Raw genomic sequence first — 20,639 nt, forward strand, 5'->3', positions numbered from 1 at the left:
TGCTATTGTCCTGCCCACTGCATGGCCCAACTCAGCCGATGAGGGTCATCGTTCCAGAGAGTGGTGATCAATCTTCGGGTGGCAAAGATCATCCCCTGTCAGTGTGTATCTAATGTAAATGCCCGTCCCTAATGCTGTCAAGAGCATGGAATGGATGGATGGACACCTGAAAGCACACCCAGTGTTTTCTGAGCCTCCCTCTTGCCCCCGGGACACCATCTCTCCCTGGCCACCCTCCTTCACGTGGCTGCATGTCTCTGCCCCAGCCTCCGCAGGGCCTCCTTCACGTCCTTGTTCCGTAGACTGTAGATGAGGGGGTTCAGCATTGGGATGACCAGGGTGTAGGAAATGGACATTACCTTTCCCTGCTCCAAGGAATCCACACCTCCTGGCTGGGCATAAATGACAAACGCGGTCCCATAAAACAGGGAGACTGCAGTCAAGTGGGAGCCACAGGTGGAGAAGACCTTCCGTCGCCCGGCCGCAGAGCGCATCTTCAGGACAGTCATGGTGATGAAGCTGTAGGACACCAGGATCACGAATGTGGTGCCCACAGCGATGCACCCACAGAGTCCAAACATGACTAGCTCATTGAGGGTTGTGTCCGTGCAGGCGAGCTGGAGCAGTGGGGGCACATCACAGAAGAAGTGGTTGATCCGGTGGGAGCTGCAGAACGGGAGACGGAACGTGAAGCTGGTCTGCACGATGGAGTTGAGGCAGCCTCCACAGTAGGAGCTCAGCACCAGACAGGTGCAGGTCAAAGGGCGCATGGTGATGGGGTAGTGCAGGGGGCTGCAGATGGCCATGAAGCGGTCATAGGCCATGACGGCCAGCAGGAAAGCCTCAGTGCTACCCAGAGAGAAGAACAAAAAAAACTGGGAGGCACAGCCCATGAGGGTGATGATCTTGGTGGAGGAGAAGAAGTTGGCGAGGGCATTGGGAGTGATGACGGACGAGTAGCACAGGTCCAGGAAGGACAGGTTCTTGAGGAAGAAGTACATGGGGGAGTGGAGGTGGGCATCCAGGGTGATGACCACGATCATGGTGAGGTTCCCCAGGATGGTGACCACGTACAGGGCCAGGAACACCACAAAGAGCAGGGCCTGGGTCTCAGGGCCACCCTCAAATCCCACCAGCACAAACTCCTGCTGGGAGACCCCGGAGAGGTTTCCAGTTGTGTGGGGTGGCATGGCCCTGAGCCCAGACATGGGGGGCAGAGGGAAGGCCAGAGGCAGCAGGAGGGAGAAAGTCACAGTTGGATGCTCCCCCATCCCTCTGGGGCACAGGGACCATCGGTGCACACTGCTCACTGCCCTGGAGGGACAACAGTGACTATTCTACTTCAGATGGGCTCAGGTGACCTGAAAGGTGACATTTATTCTGATTAATTAGATCATGCATATGCACTGGGTCCTCACTGCAGGGGAGTCTGATATGTTGCTCTGTGGGTGCAGAGATGCCTTGTAGATCTTTCATAAGGACCGTGTTTAAACCTTCCTCACCTTCCTTCTGACCTAAAGGTCCTCCAGTCCCCATAGGGGATTCTGACTCCTTGGCTTGAACATGGATCTCATCTTGCTCTTTCTGTGTCTTATTTTACTCTTTACTAACTCCAGCAATGTCTGCAGAGTGCCTATTTTGCTCCAGGCATTTACTGGGTGACCATGTATAAGGCCAGGCTGAACGCACTGCAGGATTGCTCTCACGAGGTTAAGTCAATGTTCTCTGTCTGTCAATCTGTCTGTTTCTCCTGCAGAACTCTGAGCACCACCTCGTTATCTCTGGCTCTGTTCCTGAGCATGGTGGCACTGCAGTAGTGAGCTCTCTGCATCCTGGTGGACCTTGGGGTGCTTCCACCATGTCCAGGTGTTGGACAGCTCATGGGGAAGGAGCTGGCTCCCCCTGCTCTGAGCAGCAGGAAGGGGAGCTGTGGCACTCACTGAGGATGGCATGCCCTCCCCTTGTTCTATCCATCAGCCATTCCCACGCACTTCAGCATTCCCCTCTGCCCTGGGGGCTTTAGTCAGCCCCCCCCCCCACCCCGTTCCTTCCAGTAACAAGTGTCTCTCTTCTGCCTAGTCCCATCTGCACTCTACTGACATTTTCCTCCCATGACTTGTCACGGCATAGACCACACTGGAGGGCCATGAGGGGCTCTGGGTACTGCAAAACAGGCTGGATCCCCATCCCCCCATGGAATCTAGCAGGAATGTGGAGGGAATCACATCCCCCAGGGATTGGGTGAAGGATCCAGGCAGAATGAGCCAGACCTCAGGGCGTTACATGGACTCTTGCCAACGGCTGAGCTCTGCCAGGGTGGAGAGGCTGCCTGGGAGGAGGGAGCTCCTGGGAGTGGAGGGCTGAGAGGTGGCATGTTGCAGGGGATGCCCTCCAGCTCCCTCCAACCTGTGTTACCAAGAAGATGCTCCCTTTGGGCTGGTCACTGAGAACCGAGATGTTCCCACAGAAATGGTTGCAGAGGAAAGGATGGATCAGTCTATTTTCCTCTCCCAGTAGAGGTTCCCTCCAACCCATGTGTGCAGGGAATGGGACTGCCTGAGGCATGATGTCCAGTCCATGTCACCCTGGACGATCTCCCTAGTGTGTGAGGATGGGGGCTGGGCAGGGTGGGGAGATGGGGAGGGTAAGTCAGGGTCTGCCCTGCAATTCTCCTGGCAGTAAACCTGGGGACTCCCCACGTGTTGGGTGTTAGAGCTGCCCAAACCCCCTGAACACCCCCACAGCCGTCTCACCCACTGTGGGGGGACACTGGTGGCTTGAGTGTCCTGTCTGTCCAATAGCATCCCTGCTCATGAGATTTCTCCACTGTGACCCTAAGGCTCTCAGGTTATGGATTTTGTTGTAAATAGAAGTGTGATGACCTAAGTTTGTGCATAAGTGGAAACTAAATAGGAAATTCTATCCATATGGAAGCAAGCTGAGATTCTGTCAGTTGCTCAGTGCTGTCCCCAGGATCCCTCAGGACAGCCTGCAACTCGAGCCTGAGCCGTGCATGAATTTGATGAAGGGACCCTGGGATGCTCTGCCTTGAACTTGTCACCTGTCCTCCTCCCCAGGTGCCTGAGGTCCAGTTTCTGGCAGCTTTGCCCTCAGGTGGGAGCTTGTTGGAAAGGCAGAATCTCCCACCCAAACCCCCTGACTTGGGACCTGCACTTAAACCAACCACAGGAGATTTGTGCCAAGGTGGGTATGGGGGCACTGCTCCCTGTGACCCTGATGCCCAAGGTCATGCTTCTAGTCACCTACAGAGAGCAACCCCTGAGCACCTGCTGTCTACCCCAGCCCTGCCACCTCCCCACACGCAGGGTCTCTGTCAACTCCTGGCAGCCCTGAGGGTGGGGGCCTTTCCTTACCTTCTCCAGATGATGTTCAGGACTCACGCAGGGCCACAGCCAGGACCTGTGCTCCAGGGTCACTCGTGCTCCTGTCCTTGGTGTGTGCAATGGTAATACAGCCGTCACTGAGGATCGTTAGTTTCTCCGGGTTCTCCCTGGCTCCTCAGGACACATGCCTGTGTATTCGGTGGAAGCAGGAGGGGCACACTCAGCTCAGCTCTGCAGCTCCATCTCCTCCCTGTAATCCACATGCTTGTCAAGGCAACTGCACACCAGGTCACTCTGCTGGGAAGGTTTTCTCCCTGCATAGCTGGGACTCGGGGCCTCACAGGGCCAATAAAGGGAGAGCTGGTCCCTGCAGTGCCCTGGGGCTGCCAACTCCATGGGTCCCAGAAGCTTCAGTCCTGTTGCCAGTGCTTGTCTGATTATCTCCATGTCCGAGCTGGAAGTCTGAAGCTCTCGGGGAGCCCTGGAGGTGGCACAAGACAAGGAGGGGACACCTCGGAGGGGCCCAGAGGCCCCAGTGTGGAGCCCTTGCTCCTTCCCCTCCGCCTGCTCCATCTCACACTGTTGGTGTGAGGAACGGGGGCTCAGGGACCATCGGACCATTGTCCTGGGCAGCAGGTCAGCCTTTTCACCCAGTTGAGTGATTCTACCTCCTCCTAAACCGCTGACCTGGGCCCCTCCCTGCCCACAAACTGAGGCAAATTACCTTCTTTTTCTGAAATTTCACAGTTGTTTCACACCATCCCTAAATTCCCTTTCCTTTCTTCCTATTTTGGTTATGTTTACAACTGTTTAAAATCCTCTGTGCAATTTCATAACAAATTCATGCTTGAAGAAATTCAAGGAATGAGGTAGTGATGAAATGAAAGGGGAATGCTCTTACTTTTAACCCCAATAAAGTCTTTCCCCTTAGCAAATTGCTGTATAATTTCCCAGATGAGGGTCTGCAGGCTCATGGGTTGGTTTTTATGCTTTTCTGTATAAACTGCATCACAGCATTGATTAGCTCTGCTTCTGGAGTTTCATTTGACAACACTCAGTGCTCATCTTTCTAAGCCAGAGCTTTAGTTTTGATGACTCTACAAGTGCCTTTGTATGGACACACTACAGTTTATCCTCAATCCACTAACAGGAACATTTCACAGAGCAAAAGTGTAGGTTCAACAATGATGTATAAATTTTAAATTTTTAGAACTGATAACTGAGATTCAACGTATATTAAGCAAAAACTGAAAGAATTGAAGAAATGCATACATCTGAATCATGGTGGAAATATTAGACCTATTTCAGTAATTGATAAACCTGGCAGTCAAGAAGTAATGCCCAAATGTTAGATGTGAAAACAACTATTAACAAATGGACCAAACCAACATGCTGAGAACTCATCAAGGAACCACAGGATACACTTTCATTGGAAACACCAGGACAATTAGTACACTATGGCAGAGGAAATGTCACGAGATATTTAATCATGTGGAGTATGTTTGCTGACAGAGTGGAATCACCACAGGCATCAGTAACATAAAGATAACCAAGAACCCCAACAAAAGTTTGCCAATTAAGGAAAACACTACTAAGAAACTCCAAGGGCCAAAAAATACCTCAACAATTTAGAAATCTTTGAACCAGTTACATCAAAAATAGTGTAAAACTCATGTCTTGAAATGTGGTGAAGATTGAACTGGAGTGAAATTCATATTTTTAATTTGGCAGGTTGAAATGTAGGATGGTTGAAATTCAATGATCAAAATTTCTACTGTAAGAAGCTAGGAAAAGAACAGCAAATGAAACACAAAGCACAAAAAAGGAAACATTGAAATCAATGAATTAAAAGCCTTTATAAAAGCAAAAGTCAAAAACCCAAAATTGAGTTTGGGAAAATTAAAAAAATTGATAGGCGTCTGTGTATAAAAATTATATATTTATAGACATTAAGAACATAATCAGTATTTGTGAACAACTTCATCCCAAAAATTTTGACATGCTAAATGTAAGTGACACCTTCTTTGAAAAACCACAGTGTCATGAACTAACACAAGATGAAACAGAAAATGTGAATAATCATGTAACCATTCAGAAGATCAGCTCAATAACTAAATCCTTTGCCACAGTGACATAACCTCAGTATCATGCTAAACTCCTCTGGAGGAAATGAAAAGAGGAAACACTCCTCAACTCATATTATAAGAATGCTACAACTTTGACAGCAAACCTGGCTAGGATATTTCTATAAAAGGAAATTTTCTGGTCAACATTTCGCATACATAGAGACAAAATATCTTAAGTATACTATGAGCAAACTGGGATAAAATTTTAAAACATATCACCTCAAGACCAAATTAGATTTAGGAATGCAAGATTGATTTATTTTTCCAAAATTAGAGAAAAATGTTACTACATTCAGGCATTAAAAATCAAATTTTTTGCCAAGAATTTCAGAAAAAAAGTTATGTAATTCAAATTTCATAAATAAAAAAATTTCTCACCAGTGAATAGAATCATTCTTTCTCTGAGAAAAGGTCTGTAATAATGAATGAATGAATGAGCAAACAAATGAAATAATGATTAAACAAATTAACAAAGGAATGATGTGCAACTGACATCATATTTCGTGCTTGCATGTTTACAACTTTTATCTTTAAGTTGGGAAACCAAAAATACATCCATTTTCAACACTTCTATTGAGCTCTGTATTGCAGAACATAATGAGTGCAGCAAGGCAAGAAAAAGACATAAAAGATATATCATTTATAAAGAAAGAATTAAGTCATGCAATTGAATATAACCAGATTATACTGATCATACCAAAGAATGTACAATGAAGTAATGGAATCAAGAAGTCACTTAGAAATCTCACTATATACAAAAATCAATTACATTTCTCAATACTAGTGAAAGAACATGATAACATTAATTCTCATTACCACTTTAGATACCGCCAAAATATCAAAAACCAGCATTAAATTGAACAGTTAAGATCTGTGTATGAAAATTGTAAAACATAGCTGAAGGAAAACAAACTTAACCAAATGAGGCAAATATCTTGTTTATGATTTGGAAGAAACAATTGTATCAAGATTTAAAATTTTTCCAAAGTAGGATACACGGGTATTACAATTCCTGGAAAATTCTAGGCAGATTTAATTCTATTTTTTTCAATGTGTTTGAAAAGCAGGTGTAGGTATTTTGGAAAATAACACAGTAAGCACGGAGTTCCCATATAAAAACCCCAGCCTGTTTTCCCCTTTATTAACAGTTTGTATTTGTGTGACACTTTTGTTACAATTGATGATCCAAAATTATTATACCTATGTTAATAATTAGTGTCCATAGTTTATTAAGACTCACTCTTTCAGGTTTCAACTGTATGGCTTTTTTTTTTCTCTTCCTCTCTCTGTTTTTTGTCAGAGAATTTGTAGGTTTATCTAATTCCATCTGCAACAATCCTTTTCCAAATATGGTCACAGTCAAAATATTGGCAGTAATGACTTCAACATGAATTTGTGGGACAGAATTCAATCCATTACTAGGATATTTTGGTTGATTTCTAAATTTTTTCTTTTACAACTATGAGCAACACAAAAATGAAAAACCTTTTTTCACTCTGAGGTATATATCTAGAGTGGATTCCTGAGTAGAAAAATAGACATATTCCACAACTCATAAATTTCCATATTAATCACACAACATTGAGGCTGCGTGCATGTTTTTACACTATCGCAATCCAATAATATTCATAGCCAGCCCATTCCACAATGTGGAAGAAGATATCTGAAATTTATATAATCAATAAAATGCTCCTATCCAGAATATAAAAAAATGTCTTACAAATCAATAAGTAAATGATCAAAGACACAGTAAAATAAAATGCGCAACCCATAGATGACACCCGCAAGTCAATACCCAGGGGCTGCGGAGTCTATGGAGAGAGGAGGAACCTCATCAGACAGAAGGGAAATCCACAGAAGCAAGTGGAATGCAGCGAAGCCTGGGGCCCGGGTTGCTGAGCCTGCGGCCAGGAGAATTCAGGTGCCTCCTACACCCACTGTCCTCTCCCTCTTCTCCCTCTTCAATTACCTAAAGTTGGTCCTTATTCTGAGCTGCCTGTGGTGGGAAAGCAGCATCCGTTATGCTCTCAAGTCTCTGAACATCGTCTCCTGTCCAGCTGGGTTAAGAGGTTCCGTTGAAAGTGGAATGCAAAGCCCCCATGGTATTGCTTCTGGGTTTTCAGGAGGCAGCTGGTTGTTTGGGGGGTATCCCACAACAAGCCTCGGGACAACACCTGGGGATGGAGGGCAGGCTCCCTCTGCGGGCTGTGGAGGGCATGAGCATGACTCAGGACAGGGGAGGGTGGGAGAGCATCAAATCAAGGAGGTGAGGAGGAAGCACTGTGTTAGCATCTCCCCAGTTATCCCTACAGCCTGAGCAGGACTTCCCTCTGAAATCCCCATGAATGAAGGTAGAAGGCCATAGAGCACATCCATCTACCCAGCGACCTAGTGTACGAGGAGAGTGTTTCCCACACCTGGCTTCACATTCTCCCTATTGCTCTGCCCACTTTGTGGCCAAAACTCCAATAATTACCAATCTTGCACCAGAGAAGGATCTTACATTTTCTGGTGGCAAAAAACATCCCTTATCATTGTGTATCTCTCAGAAATTCCTGTCTGTAATGCTGTCAAGAGCATGGAATGAATGGGTGCAGTCTTCAAAGTGCACCCAGGGTCTGCTGAGCCTCCCTCTTGTCCCCGGGACACCGTCTCTCCGTGACCACCCTCCTTCAAGTGGCTGCGTGCTTCTGTCCCAGCCTCCGCAGGGCCTCCTTCACATCCTTGTTCCGCAGACTATAGATGAGGGGATTCAGCATCGGGATGACCAGGGTGTAGAAGACAGACACCACCTTGCCCTGCTCCATGGACTCCACAGCCCCTGGCTGGGTGTACATGACATAAAGAGTTCCATAAAAGAGAGATACCACAGTCAGGTGGGAACCACAGGTGGAGAAGACCTTCCATCGCCCGGCCGTGGAGCGCATCCTCAGGACGGTCACAGTGATGTAGCCGTAGGACACCAGGACCACAAGTGTGGTGCCCACAATGATGAACCCACAGAGTCCAAACAAGACCCGCTCATTGAGGGATGTGTCGGTGCAGGCGAGCTGGAGCAGGGGGGGCACATCACAGAAGAAGTGGTTGATCCGGTGGGAGCTGCAGAACGGGAGATGGAATGTGAAGCTGGTCTGCATGATGATGTTGAGGCAGCCTCCACAGCAGGTGCTCACAACCAAGAGGGTACAGGTTGAGGAGCGCATGGTGATGGGGTAGAGCAGGGGGCTGCAGACGGTCATGAAGCGGTCACAGGCCATGATGGCCAGCAGGAAAGTCTCTGAAGTTGCCAGAAGGGAAAAGAAGAACTGGATGGTGCAGTCCAGAAAGGTGATGAGCTTGATGGAGAAGAAGTTGGCAAGGGCATTGGGGGCGATGACGGACGAGTAGCACAGGTCCAGGAAGGACAGGCTCTTGAGGAAGAAGTACATGGGGGAGTGGAGGTGGGCATCCAGGGTGATGACCACGATCATGGTGAGGTTCCCCAGGATGGTGACCATGTACAGGGCCAGGAACACCACAAAGAGCAGGGCCTGGGTCTCAGGGCCACCCTCAAATCCTGCCAGCGCAAATGGCTGCCAGGAGACCCCTGAGAGGTTTCCGTCGCTGGGGGTGGCATGGCCCTGAGCCCAGACATGGGACGCAGGAGGGAGGTGGGAGGCAGCAGAAGGGGGCGTGTCATGTTTGGACTGTCCCACATCCTCCTGAATGCAGGGACCACTGGTGTCACGCTGCTCTCTGATCTACAGGGATAACCATGACCGTTCTGCTTCCAGATGTGCTCAGAGTGTCCTGAAAGGATACATTTATTATGCTTAATTAACTCACCCATGTGCACTGGATCTTCACTCCAGGGGAATCTGGGAGGTTGATCTGGAACGATGAGAGCCTTGAAGAGCAGAGAAGCCACACTGTAGGGAGAGCATTAAAGGCTCCCCTATCTTCTTTTGACCTGAATGCTCTCCTGTCCCCTCATGGTTCCTTAGGGCTATTTCTGTTCTTCTTCATGCACCTGATCTTGGACTGTCCATGCCACGTTCCTATTCCACTAGCTCCAGCAATGTCTATTTGCGGTCCTCCTCCACCAGCATCGTGCCAAGTGAAGATTGTATCATCAGGCCAGGCTGGATGCAGGGGTCACCAGCACTCAGGAGGCTAATGCAGTGCTCTCTGATTGTCTATCTGTATGTCCTGCAGGACTCTGAGCCCCAGCAATATGTCTCTGACTCTGTGCCAGAGCATGGTGGCACTCCACCAGCGAACTCTCTACATCCTTGAGGACGTTGGAGGGTTTCCCACAATATCCAGGTACTGGACCCATCGTGGAAAGGGACCGCCTCCCCCTGGACATAGTGGCAGCAGGACGCAGAGCTGAGCACACATGGAGGGTGGATTGCCCCCTGTTCTCTCCATCAGCCCATCCCCAAGCTCTTCAACATTCCCATCTGGCCCTGGGGCTGTAGGCAGACCCCACCATTTCTACTTGATAACCGAGTCTCTCTTCTGCCTCTCCTAAACTTTTTCCCATCCCCATCTTGTAACAGCCTAGACGCCACAAGTGTACCATGAGTGGGCTGGCACTGAAAAATATTTTGTATCCCAGATTATTCATGGAATCCAGTAGGAATATGGAGGGACTCCCACCCCAACAGAGGAGGGTCTATGAAGGATCCAGATGAAAGTGGCAGGCAGACCTTAGGACATTACAAAGACCTGCCTTTCTGAGCTCTCCGGTGTGGACGGGTGGACATTTCATGTTGCAGGGGACACCCTCAGGGCCCCTCCTGACCTGTGTTCTCTCAGATGATGATGTCTTTTTGCTGGTCATTGGGAACCCAGATATTCCAACTGCAATGTGTGCAGAGGAAAGGGTGGATCAGTCCACTTTCTGCTCCCAGGAGGGTTTCCCTCCAGCCCATGAGCACTGGGTTTGCCTGGACATGTGAGAATACTGGCCTGGAGGGCACAAGGAGGAGTTGGAGGGGGTCTGCCCTGCACACTCATGGAGTAACCATGGAACTCCCTTGGGGCTGGTGGGTGCAGCTGTTGGCCTCTCCTGGGCACCCCACTGCCCTTTCGCACCCAGTGGGGACACTGGTGGGTAGAGCATCCCATCTGTCCAGCACCATCACTATTTTTCAGATTTCTCCACTATGACCATGAGGTTTTCAGTTTCATGATTTTGTGAAAATTTTCTGGCAATTACTCTTGACAAATGCTTTGCCTGTCCAAATAGTTCCTACTTAAATTATGTGCATGATATGCCAAAACTGTATAGGAATTTCCATCCATGTGTAAAGAAGCTGGGACCCCACTGGCCAGCTGAGTGCTGTCCCCAGGATCCCTCAGGACAGCAGCCTGCAACATGAGCCTGAGCCATATGTGAATGTGATGAAGGGGCCCCGGGGTGCTCTGTCTTGAACTCATCACTTGCCCTTCTCCCCAGGAGAGTGAGGTCCAGGTTCTAGCAGCTTTGCCCTCAGGTGGGAGCTTGTTGGAAAGGCAGAATCTCCCACCCAAACCCACTGACTGGGGACCTGCATTTAAACCACCACAAAGGGTTTGTGCCAAGCTGGGTGTGGGGGCACTGCTCCCTGTGACCCTGATGCTCCAGGTCAGGCTTCCAGTCACCTAGAGAGCAACCCCTGAGCACCTTCTGTGTACCCCAGCCCTGCCACCTCCCCACACACAAGTTCTCTGTCAACTCCTGGCAGCCCTGAGGGTGGGGGCCTTGACCTTACCTTCTCCAGACGATGGTCAGGACTCACAGAGGGCCAAAGCCAGGACCTGTGCTCCAGGGTCACTCTTGCTCCTATTCCTGATCAGGATGGTGATAACCCAGCCGACACAGGGGCATTAGTCTCTCCAGGTTTGTCCTGGCTCCCTCGGAGAAGTGGCAGTGGGGAGAGCAGGATAGGCAGGTTTCTGGGTCTCAATGGGAATTGGGTCTGGGGCTCCAGCTTCTGGCTACAGGACACATGCCTGGGTCTTCGGCTGAAGCAGGAGAGACACAGCTCGGCTCTGCAGCTCCATCTCTTACTGTCATCAGGATGTCTTGTTGAGCTGCCCGCACATCAGGGTCACTCTGCTGGGAAGTTTTTTCACCTGCATGTCTGGGACTTGGGGCCTCACAGGGCCAATTAGGGAGACCTGGGCCCCTGCAGTGCCCTGGGGCTGCCAACTACTCCCAGGGCCCCAGAAGCTGCAGTCCTGTTGCCAGTCCTTCCCTGATTCTCCTGATGTCTGAGCAGAAGCCTGAAGCCCACAGGGAATCTGGAGGTGCCATAGGACAAATTTAAGACTGCTAGGAGGGGCCCAGAGACCCCCAGTGGGGAGCCCTTGCTCCCTCCCCTCCCCCTGCCCCATCTCACCATGTTGGCGTGAGGGAAGCGGGGCTTGGGGATGGGGAGATCATCCTGGGCAGCTGGTCAGCCTTTTGACCCCAACAGAGTGATTCTGCCTCCTAAACCTCCGACCTGGGCAAATTACTTTCCTTATGTGAAATTATGTTGTTGCATAAGACCGTCCCTAATTCTCTTTCATTTATTCTTATTTTGTTTTTATTTCCAGCTGTTTAAATTTCTTTATTTGTGAAATTTCATAACAAATGTATGTTTGAAGCTCAACTAATTGGGAAATGATAAAATGAAAGAGGAATTCCCTTACCATTAACCCCAGTAAAATCTTTCCTCTTAGCAATTGGACAAATAAGTCCTCAGTGGGGTGTCCAAAGGCTGCTGGGTTGTGTTTTATTTTTATGCTGGATTGCAACATTCATTAGTTGTGCATTTGAGTTTCAGTTGCATTGTTTCATGCTTGTCTTTCTAAGACAAAACTTTGGTTTTTGTGTCTCCACACATGCCCTTTCAGGGCACATTATAGTTTATCCATCACTCCAGTGATTGGCCTTGATTTATACTCTTTCTATCATGAACAAGGACACCATACATCTACCAATGTTAGATTAGGATAGATATAGTCACCAAGTGGTCCTAACTGACATATGTAGAACACTACTTCCAGGAAATGCAGAAATCACATGTCTTTGAAGCACATGGCACATTACCAAAATATTCTAATTTGTATTGCAGAAGAATTTTTTGTCATATCTTATGGAATATGTTTTCTTACAAAATGGCATTACAGTAGATGCCAATAACATAAACACCTCCACCCTCATTGTCGGAAATTAAGCAATGCACTACTGAAGAAATACATAGGTCAAAAATTAATCACAATACAAATCAAAAACATTTGAACAATAGAATAATGCACAATCCAAATATAACAATGCAATTAACTTATGGTTAGAGTGAAATTTATATTTTCAACTGCACATTTTAGAATAGAGAAATAGTTCAAATTCAATAACTGAAGATTCGATTTTGTGAAAATATGAAAAGAATAGCCAGTTAAACACTTAGAACCTAGACAGAAAAATTGAAATCAATGGAATATAAATGACATATATTAAGAGAAAATCAACAAAGTAGAAAGTTTGTCAGGAAAGTTAACAAAATTGACAGATAGCTGGAAAGATTGATGAAAAAAATTGCATCTGAAACAAAACTTTAAATGTCTTATAGACATTTGTGGTGGTTTGAAGCTGCATGTACCCCAGGAAAACATTCTTAAGTCAAATCCATTCCTGTGGTATAAACCAGTATAAATAGACCTTTTGATGAGGTTACTTCAGTTAAGGTGTGACCCACCTCATTATAGAGGGGTCTTAATCCTACTACTGGAGTCCTTTATAAATGGAATGGAGAGAGAGAGAGAGAGAGAGGGGTAGAGATAGAGAGAACCACCAAAGCAAGGAGCTGAATGCAATGAAACCCGGGAGAGAAGGGAGAGACCAGCAGATACCACCATGCACCTTGCCATGTGATAGAGGAGCCAAGGATCGCCGGCAGCTGGTCTTTGGGAAGAAAGCATCGCCTTGATGACATCTTGCTTTGAATATTTTCTTGGCCTCAAACTGTAAGCTAAGAAATCCCCATCATTTAAGCCAATCCATTTCACAGTATCTGCTTTCAGCAGCCTAGGAAATGAAAACAACATTGCAAATTCATAGAGCATTTGAGAACAACACTGTATGAACACACTTGCCACGTTAAATCTAATTGCCAAACTCCTTGAACAATGGACGTGTCATAAACTAACACAAGATGAAACAGAAACTCTGAATAGTCCTGTAACTATTAAGAAGATTGATTCCATAGTTAAAAAGTTTTTCCACAATGAAATAACCCATGTATTATGTTAAATGCCTGCAGAGAATATAAAAAGAGGAAACACTCCCCATCTCCATTTTTAAAGCTGGTATAATATTGCTAACAGATCTGACAAGAATGTTTCAAAAAAGAAAATTTACAAGCCAATATTTCTTATTTAATATGTATTCCAAAATCTAAATGTAACACTAGCAAATTATGATATAATTAAGAAATTTATCATTTCATGATAAAGATAGATTTATCTACCAGTGCAAGGTTGATTTATTTTTTTTTCAAAATTAGATAGTATTTTTCAGCACTTAAAGACAATAAAGAAATCAAATATTTTTTTCTCAGAAATTGCAGATGAAAAAGATAGAATTCATTAATGGTAAAACCTCCCACCAAACAAAGAATAGAAAGCATCATTCTTTTTTTTTTTTTCATTTTTATTGAGATTGTTCAGATACCATACAATTATCCAACAATCCAAAGTGTACAATCACTTGCCCCTTGGTACCCTCATACAGCTGTGCATCCATCACACTTAATTTTTGTTCAATTTTTAGAAACTCTTCACTACTCCAGACAAGAAACAAAGTGAAAGATGAAAAAAGAAAAAAAGAAAAGGAAACTCTAATCCTCCCTTATCCCCAACAAACCCCCCTCAATTGTTTACTCATAGTATTGGTATAGTACATTTGTTACTGTTTATGAAAAAAGGTTGAAATATTACTAACTGTAGTATATAGTTTCCAACAGGTATATAGTTCTTCCCCACATGCCCCTCTATTATTAACTTCTAATTGTATTGTCATACATTTGTTCTGGTTCATGGAAGCGATTTCTAGTATTTGTACAGTTGATCATGGACATTGCCCACCACAGGATTCAGTTTTATACATTCCCATCTTTTGACCTCCAACTTTCCTTCTGGTGACATATATGACTCTGAGCTTCCCCTTTCCACCTCACTCACACACCATTTGGCACTGTTAGTTATTCTCACATCTTGCTACCAACACCCCTGTTCATTTCCAAACATCTAAGTTCATCCTAATTGAACATTCTGCCCATACCAAGCAACCACTCCCCATTCTTAAGCCTCATCCCATATCTTGGTACTTTATATTTCATGTCCATGAGTCCACACACCATAACCAGTTCCTACCAGTGAGACCCTGCAATAATTTTCCCCATGTGTCTGGCTTATTTCACCCAGTATATTGCCCTCGAGGTTTTGTCATCAACCCATTTTTTTTTTAATATGGTTTTGTTCACTCACCATACATTCCATCCGAAGTAAATAATCAATGGTTCTCTGCATGGTCATACATTTATGTGTTCACCACCTTCACCACTATCTATATAAGGGCATCTGCATTTCTTCCACAAGGCAGGAGGGAGAGTCAAAGAAGGTAGAGAGGCAAAAGAAAGAGGAAAAAAATGACAGCTAGGAAGCAGCAAAAGGAATAATAACCTTAAATCAAAGTAGAATAAAGAATCAGACAATACTACCAATGTCAAGTGTCTAACATGCCTCCCCTATCCCCCCCTCTTATCTGCATTCACCTTGGTATATCACCTTTGTTATATTAAAGGAAGCACAATACAATGATTCTATTAGTTACAGTCTCTAGTTTATGCTGATTGCATCCCTCCCCCAATGCCTCCCCATTTTTAACACCTTGCAAGGTTGACATTTGCTTGTTCTCCCTCGTAAAAGAACATATTTGTACATTTTATCACAATTGTTGAATACTCTAGATTTCACCAAGTTACACAGTCCCAGCCTCTATCTTTCCTCCTTTCTTGTGGTGTCTCACATGCTCCCCACCTTCCTCTCTCATCCGTATTCATAGTTACCTTTGTTCAGTGTACTTACATTGATGTGCTACCATCTCCCAAAATTGTGTCCCAAACCATGCACTCCTGTCTTCTATCACCCTGTAGTGCTCCCTTTAGTATTTCCTGTAGGGCAAGTGTCTTGTTCACAAAGTCTCTCGTTGTCTGTCAGAAAATATTTTGAGCTCTCCCTCATATTTGAAGGACAGCTTTGCTGGATACAGAATTCTTGGTTGGCGGTTTTTCTCTTTCAATATCTTAAATATATCACACCACTTCCTTCTTGCCTCCATGTTTTCTGCTGAGAGATCCACACATAGTCTTATTAAGCTTCCTTTGTATGTAATGGATCGCTTTTCTCTTGCTGCTTTCAGGATTCTCTCTTTGTCTTTGACATTTGATAATCTGATTATTAAGTGTCTTGGCTTAGGCCTATTCATATCTCTTCTGTTTGGAGTACACTGTGCTTCTTGGATCTGTAAGTTTATGTCTTTCATAAGAGATGGAAAATTTTCATTAATTATTTCCTCTATTATTGCTTCTGCCCCCTTTCCCTTCTCTTCTCCTTCTGGGACACCAATGATACGTACATTATTGTACTTTGTTTCATCCTTGAGTTCCCGGAGACGTTGCTCATATTTTTCATTCTTTTCTCCATCTGCTCCTTTGTGTGTAGGCTTTCAGGTGTTTTGCTCTCCAGTTCCTGAGTGTTTTCTTCTGCCTCTTGAGATCTGCTGTTGTATGTTTCCATTGTGTCTTTCATCTCTTGTGTTGTGCCTTTCATTTCCATAGATTCTGCTAGTTGTTTTTTTGAACTTTTGATTTCTGCCTTATGTATGCCCAGTGCTTCCTTTACAGCCTCTATCTCTTTTGCAATATCTTCTCTAAACTTTTTGAATTGATTTAGCATTAGTTGTTTAAATTCCTGTATCTCAGTTGAAGTGTATGTTTGTTCCTTTGACTGGGCCATAACTTTGTTTTTCTTAGTGTAGGTTGTAATTTTCTGTTGGCTAGGCATGGTTTCCTTGGTTATCCAAATCAGGTTTTCCCAGACCAGAACAGGCTCAGGTCCCAGAGGGAAGAAACATTCAGTATCTGGTTTCCCTGCAGGTGTGTCTTAGAAAATTGCTCCACCCTGTGATGCCTCAGGTCACTGTGCTTTTCTGCCCAGCAGGTGATCCTGTTAGCCTGTAATTCTTGACTGGTGTGAGGAGATATGGTGTTCCCCCAGGCTCTGGGGTCTGGTTCTGAATGGAAAGGGCCCCACCCCTTTCCTCCTAGAGACAACAGACCCCCCAGGTGGAGGTCATTAGCATTTCAATGGTCTCTCTCTCTCTGCTTGTGCTGTCCCCACCCTTCCCCAAGTCACAGCCCTGGAAACTGAAAATGACTGGGGCTTTCTCCACTAAGCCAAAAAAGAAACAGATAGTCCCCTTCAGACGCAGTGCAAGGCGACCCTCCAGCTCTCCCAGGTCAGTCGTCACCCAAAGCCTCTCTCTGTTTTTTGGGGATTCGTACCTGTAGTGAGTAGTTCACACTCGCACTTAAAACCCCAGTTGGAGCTCAGCTGAGCTATATTCGCTTGCTGGGAGAGAGCTTCTCTCTGGCACCACGAGGCTTTGTAGGTCAGGCTATGGGGGAGGGGGTCTCGTGACGTGGATCCGCAGGTTTTACTTACAGATTTTATGCTGTGTTCTCAGGCATTCCTCCCAATTCAGGTTGGTGTATGATGAGTGGATGGTCTCGTTTGTCCCCCCACAGTTACTCTGGATTATTTGCTAGTTGTTTCTGGTTTTTTGTAGTTGTTCCAGGGGGACTACTTAGCTTCCACTCCTCTCTATGTTGCCATCTTGCCCCACCTCCCGAAAGCATCATTCTTAATCTGAAAAGATTTCCCTGCAAATGAAAGAATAGATGAATGAACAAATGAAGGAATGGTTAAATAAAGAATTAAAGTAATGATATGTAGCTGACATCAAACTTAGTGGTCTATAAAGCTTTCATCCTCAGACTGGGAAAAGACAAATATATCCTGTTTCACCACTTCTATTCAACATTGTCCTGGAGAGCCTAGTGGGCACAGTAAGGCAAGAAAAAGATACAAAAGATAAATAATTTAGAAAGGAAAAATTAGAACATCTTATTCAAAGATGATCTGATTGTGTTCATAGCAAATTCCAGAGAATCTAAAATGAATACCAGAACTAATAAATCACTTAGTATGGTCACTGCAAAAATATCAATTGCATTTCTATATGCTACTAAAAGAACATTGAAAGCATTAATTTTAATTGCCACAAGAGAGCACCTAGCAATTATAAAAATGTGCTTTCATCAATTGTAACAAATGTACCACAATGCTGTGAGGTATTAGTAATAGAGTGGTATGTAGGAAACCTGAATTTTATGCATTATTGCTCTGAAAACTCACAAATTCTCTGATTTAAGAAAAGGGTAAAAAAAGATAGCACCCAAAATATTAAATATCAGGATTAAACTTAACAAAATACATTTAATATCTACACACTGAAAGCATAAAACATAGCTGAGAGAAATTAAACTTAATCAAACAAGGCACAAACTTTGTCTGTAAGAAGTACTTTCAAGTCAGTATGCAAGTTTATTAAAATTCCAATGAAATTCTAGCAAGTGTATTTTTTAAATTTTTTAAGAGCAGTTGTAGGTTTATAGGAAAATAATGTGGAAATCAAAGAGGTCCCATATTCCACCCACACACACACACACACACATACACAGTTTTCCCAATTATTAACATTTTGCATTATTGTGGTATATTTGTCACAACTGATGAACCAGATTATTATACTCATATTAATAACTAAAGTCCATGGTGTACATGAGGGTTCATTCTGCATGTCTTATAGTTCTAGGGTTTTAAAATAATTTTTAGTGATATCATACATAAACATAAAATTTTCCATTATAACCTCTTTCAATACAATTGAATTGTATTCAATTCAGTGATGTTAATTTCATGCAACATGTTGTATATGTGAAAAACCCACAGCCAACATAGAACTCAACAGTGAGAGGCTGAAAACCTTCCCCCTAAGATCGGGAACAAGACAAGGATGTCCATCGTCACCTCTATTATTCAACATTGTGCTAGAAGTTCTTGCTAGAGAAATTTGCCAAGACAAAGTATAAAAGGCATCCAAATTGGAAAGGAAGAAGTAAAATTGTCATTATTTGCAGATAATATGACGTTATATTTGGAAAATCCTAAGAATTTGACCACAAAGCTACATGAGCTAATAAACAAATTCAGGATAGTGGCAGGACATAAGATTAATGCACATAAATCAGTAATGTTCCTATACACTAGTAATGACCTAACTGAAAAGGCAATCAAAAAAAAAAAATTCCATTCACAATAACAACTAAAAAAATCAAGTACCTAGGAATAAACTTAACCAAGGATGTAAAAGATGTCTACAAAGGAATTTAAAAATTTTACTAAAATAAATACAAAAGGACCTAAATAGGTGGAAAAATATTCCATGCTCATGGATAGGAAGACTAAACATTGTTAAGATGTCAATTCTACCCAAACTGATCTACAGATTCAATGCAATTCCAAACAAAATTCCAGCAGCCTCCTTTGCAGACTTGGAAAAGCTAGTTATCAAATTTGTTTGGAAGGGAAAGTGGCCTTGAATTGCCAAAAATCATCTTCAAAAAGAGGAACAAAGTGGGAGGACTTACACTTCCAGAATTTGAAGCCCACTATAAAGCTACAGTGGTCAAAACAGCATGGTATTGGCATAAAGATAGAAATATTGATCATTGGAATTGAATTGGGAGTTCAGAAACAGACCCCCAGATATACGGTTGACTGATTTGACAAATCCACTGAACTGGGACAGAACAATGTCTTCAACAAATGGGCCTGGGAGAACTGGATAGCCATAATCAAAAGAATGAAATAGGACCCCTATCTCATACCCTAAAGAAAATTAACTCAAAGTGGACCAAAGACCTCAATATAAGAGACAGTACCATGAAACTCCTAGAAGATAATGTAGGGAAACTTCTTCAAGACCTGGTATTAGTAGGTAGCTTCTTAGAAATTACACCCAAAGCACAAGCAATGAAAGGAAAAATAGATAAAAGGGAACTCAAAACCAAAAGCTTCTGTACCTCAAAAGACTGTCAAAAAAGTGAAAAGTCAGCCAACTCAATGGGAGAAATTATTTGGAAACCATATATCTGATAAGAGACTAATATCCTGCATATATAAAGAAATCTTACAACTCAACAACAGTAGTACAAACATCCCAATTACAAAATGGGCAAAAGATATGAAAAGGTATTTTTCCAAAGAGGAAATACAAATGACTAAAAAACACATGAAAAAAATTTTCATCTCCACTGTCTCTTAGGGAAATGCAAATCAAATCCACAATGAGATACCATCTCACACCAATAAGAATGGCTGCCATTAAACAAACAGGAAACATTAAATCCTGGAGAGGATGTGGAGAAATTGGAATTCTTATTCATAGCTGGTGGGAATGTATAATGGTACAACTGCTGTGGAAGACAGTTTGTTGGTTTCTCAGAAAACTAGATATTGAATTACCCTATGATCCAGCAATTCCACTTCTCAGTATATACCCAGAAGAGCTGAAAGCAGTGACATGACAGACATTTGTACAACTATGTTCATAGCAGCACTGTTCACAGTTGCCAAGAGATGGGAAGAATCCAAATGTCCTTCAACAGATGAGTGGATAAACAAATGTGCTATATACATATGATGGAATATTATGCAGCAGTAAGAAAGAACAAGGTCCTGAAACATATGGCAACCTGCATGAAACTTGAAGATATAATGCTGAGTGAAAGAAGTCAGACACAAAAGGAGAGATATTGTATGTTACCATGACTATGAATTCTCTGAACAATGTGAAATCAATGTCTTATAGAACATTGTGGACCAGTGATAGACAATAGCTAGTGAAGGGGAATGATAAGATAATATGTTCAGATATGTTAATGATGGTGAATTCAAAGGTATGGTAATGGACAGGGGTGATGATTGTTAAAGGGATTATAAGTATCAGAGCTGTATTGAAGGTGAATAGGAT

At 44.0% G+C, this 20,639-nt stretch overlaps 2 protein-coding genes across 2 annotated transcripts; both read right to left on the bottom strand.

Annotated features, from left to right (window-relative positions):
- Window positions 1-239: 239 nt before the first annotated feature.
- On the bottom strand, window positions 240-1,190 carry LOC119544642 (olfactory receptor 12-like). The gene has a single exon (XM_037850117.1). The coding sequence runs from the start codon at window positions 1,188-1,190 to the stop codon at window positions 240-242; it is 951 nt and encodes a 316-aa protein (XP_037706045.1).
- A 6,952-nt stretch (window positions 1,191-8,142) lies between these two features.
- On the bottom strand, window positions 8,143-11,500 carry LOC119543872 (olfactory receptor 12-like). The gene is made up of 3 exons (XM_037848693.1): window positions 11,439-11,500; window positions 9,296-9,356; window positions 8,143-9,210 (listed from the first exon to the last, which is right to left on the bottom strand). The coding sequence occupies exons 1-3, from the start codon at window positions 11,498-11,500 to the stop codon at window positions 8,143-8,145; spliced, it is 1,191 nt and encodes a 396-aa protein (XP_037704621.1).
- Window positions 11,501-20,639: the final 9,139 nt, after the last annotated feature.

Source organism: Choloepus didactylus, chromosome 9, assembly GCF_015220235.1.
Source record: "Choloepus didactylus isolate mChoDid1 chromosome 9, mChoDid1.pri, whole genome shotgun sequence".
NCBI lineage: Eukaryota > Metazoa > Chordata > Mammalia > Pilosa > Megalonychidae > Choloepus > Choloepus didactylus.

Excerpts from the sequence above, each read along its gene's own strand:
- LOC119543872 (XM_037848693.1), bottom strand. The coding sequence starts at position 11,500 with ATGGAGCTGCAGAGCCGAGCTGTGTCTCTCCTGCTTCAGCCGAAGACC. Across the intron at positions 9,357-11,438 it reads AAGACCCAGGCATGTGTCCT|GCTCTCATCGTTCCAGATCA; the intron begins GTAGCCAGAAGC and ends CTGCTCTTCAAG. Across the intron at positions 9,211-9,295 it reads TGAAGATCCAGTGCACATGG|ATCAGAGAGCAGCGTGACAC; the intron begins GTGAGTTAATTA and ends TTATCCCTGTAG.
- LOC119544642 (XM_037850117.1), bottom strand. The coding sequence starts at position 1,190 with ATGCCACCCCACACAACTGGAAACCTCTCCGGGGTCTCCCAGCAGGAG.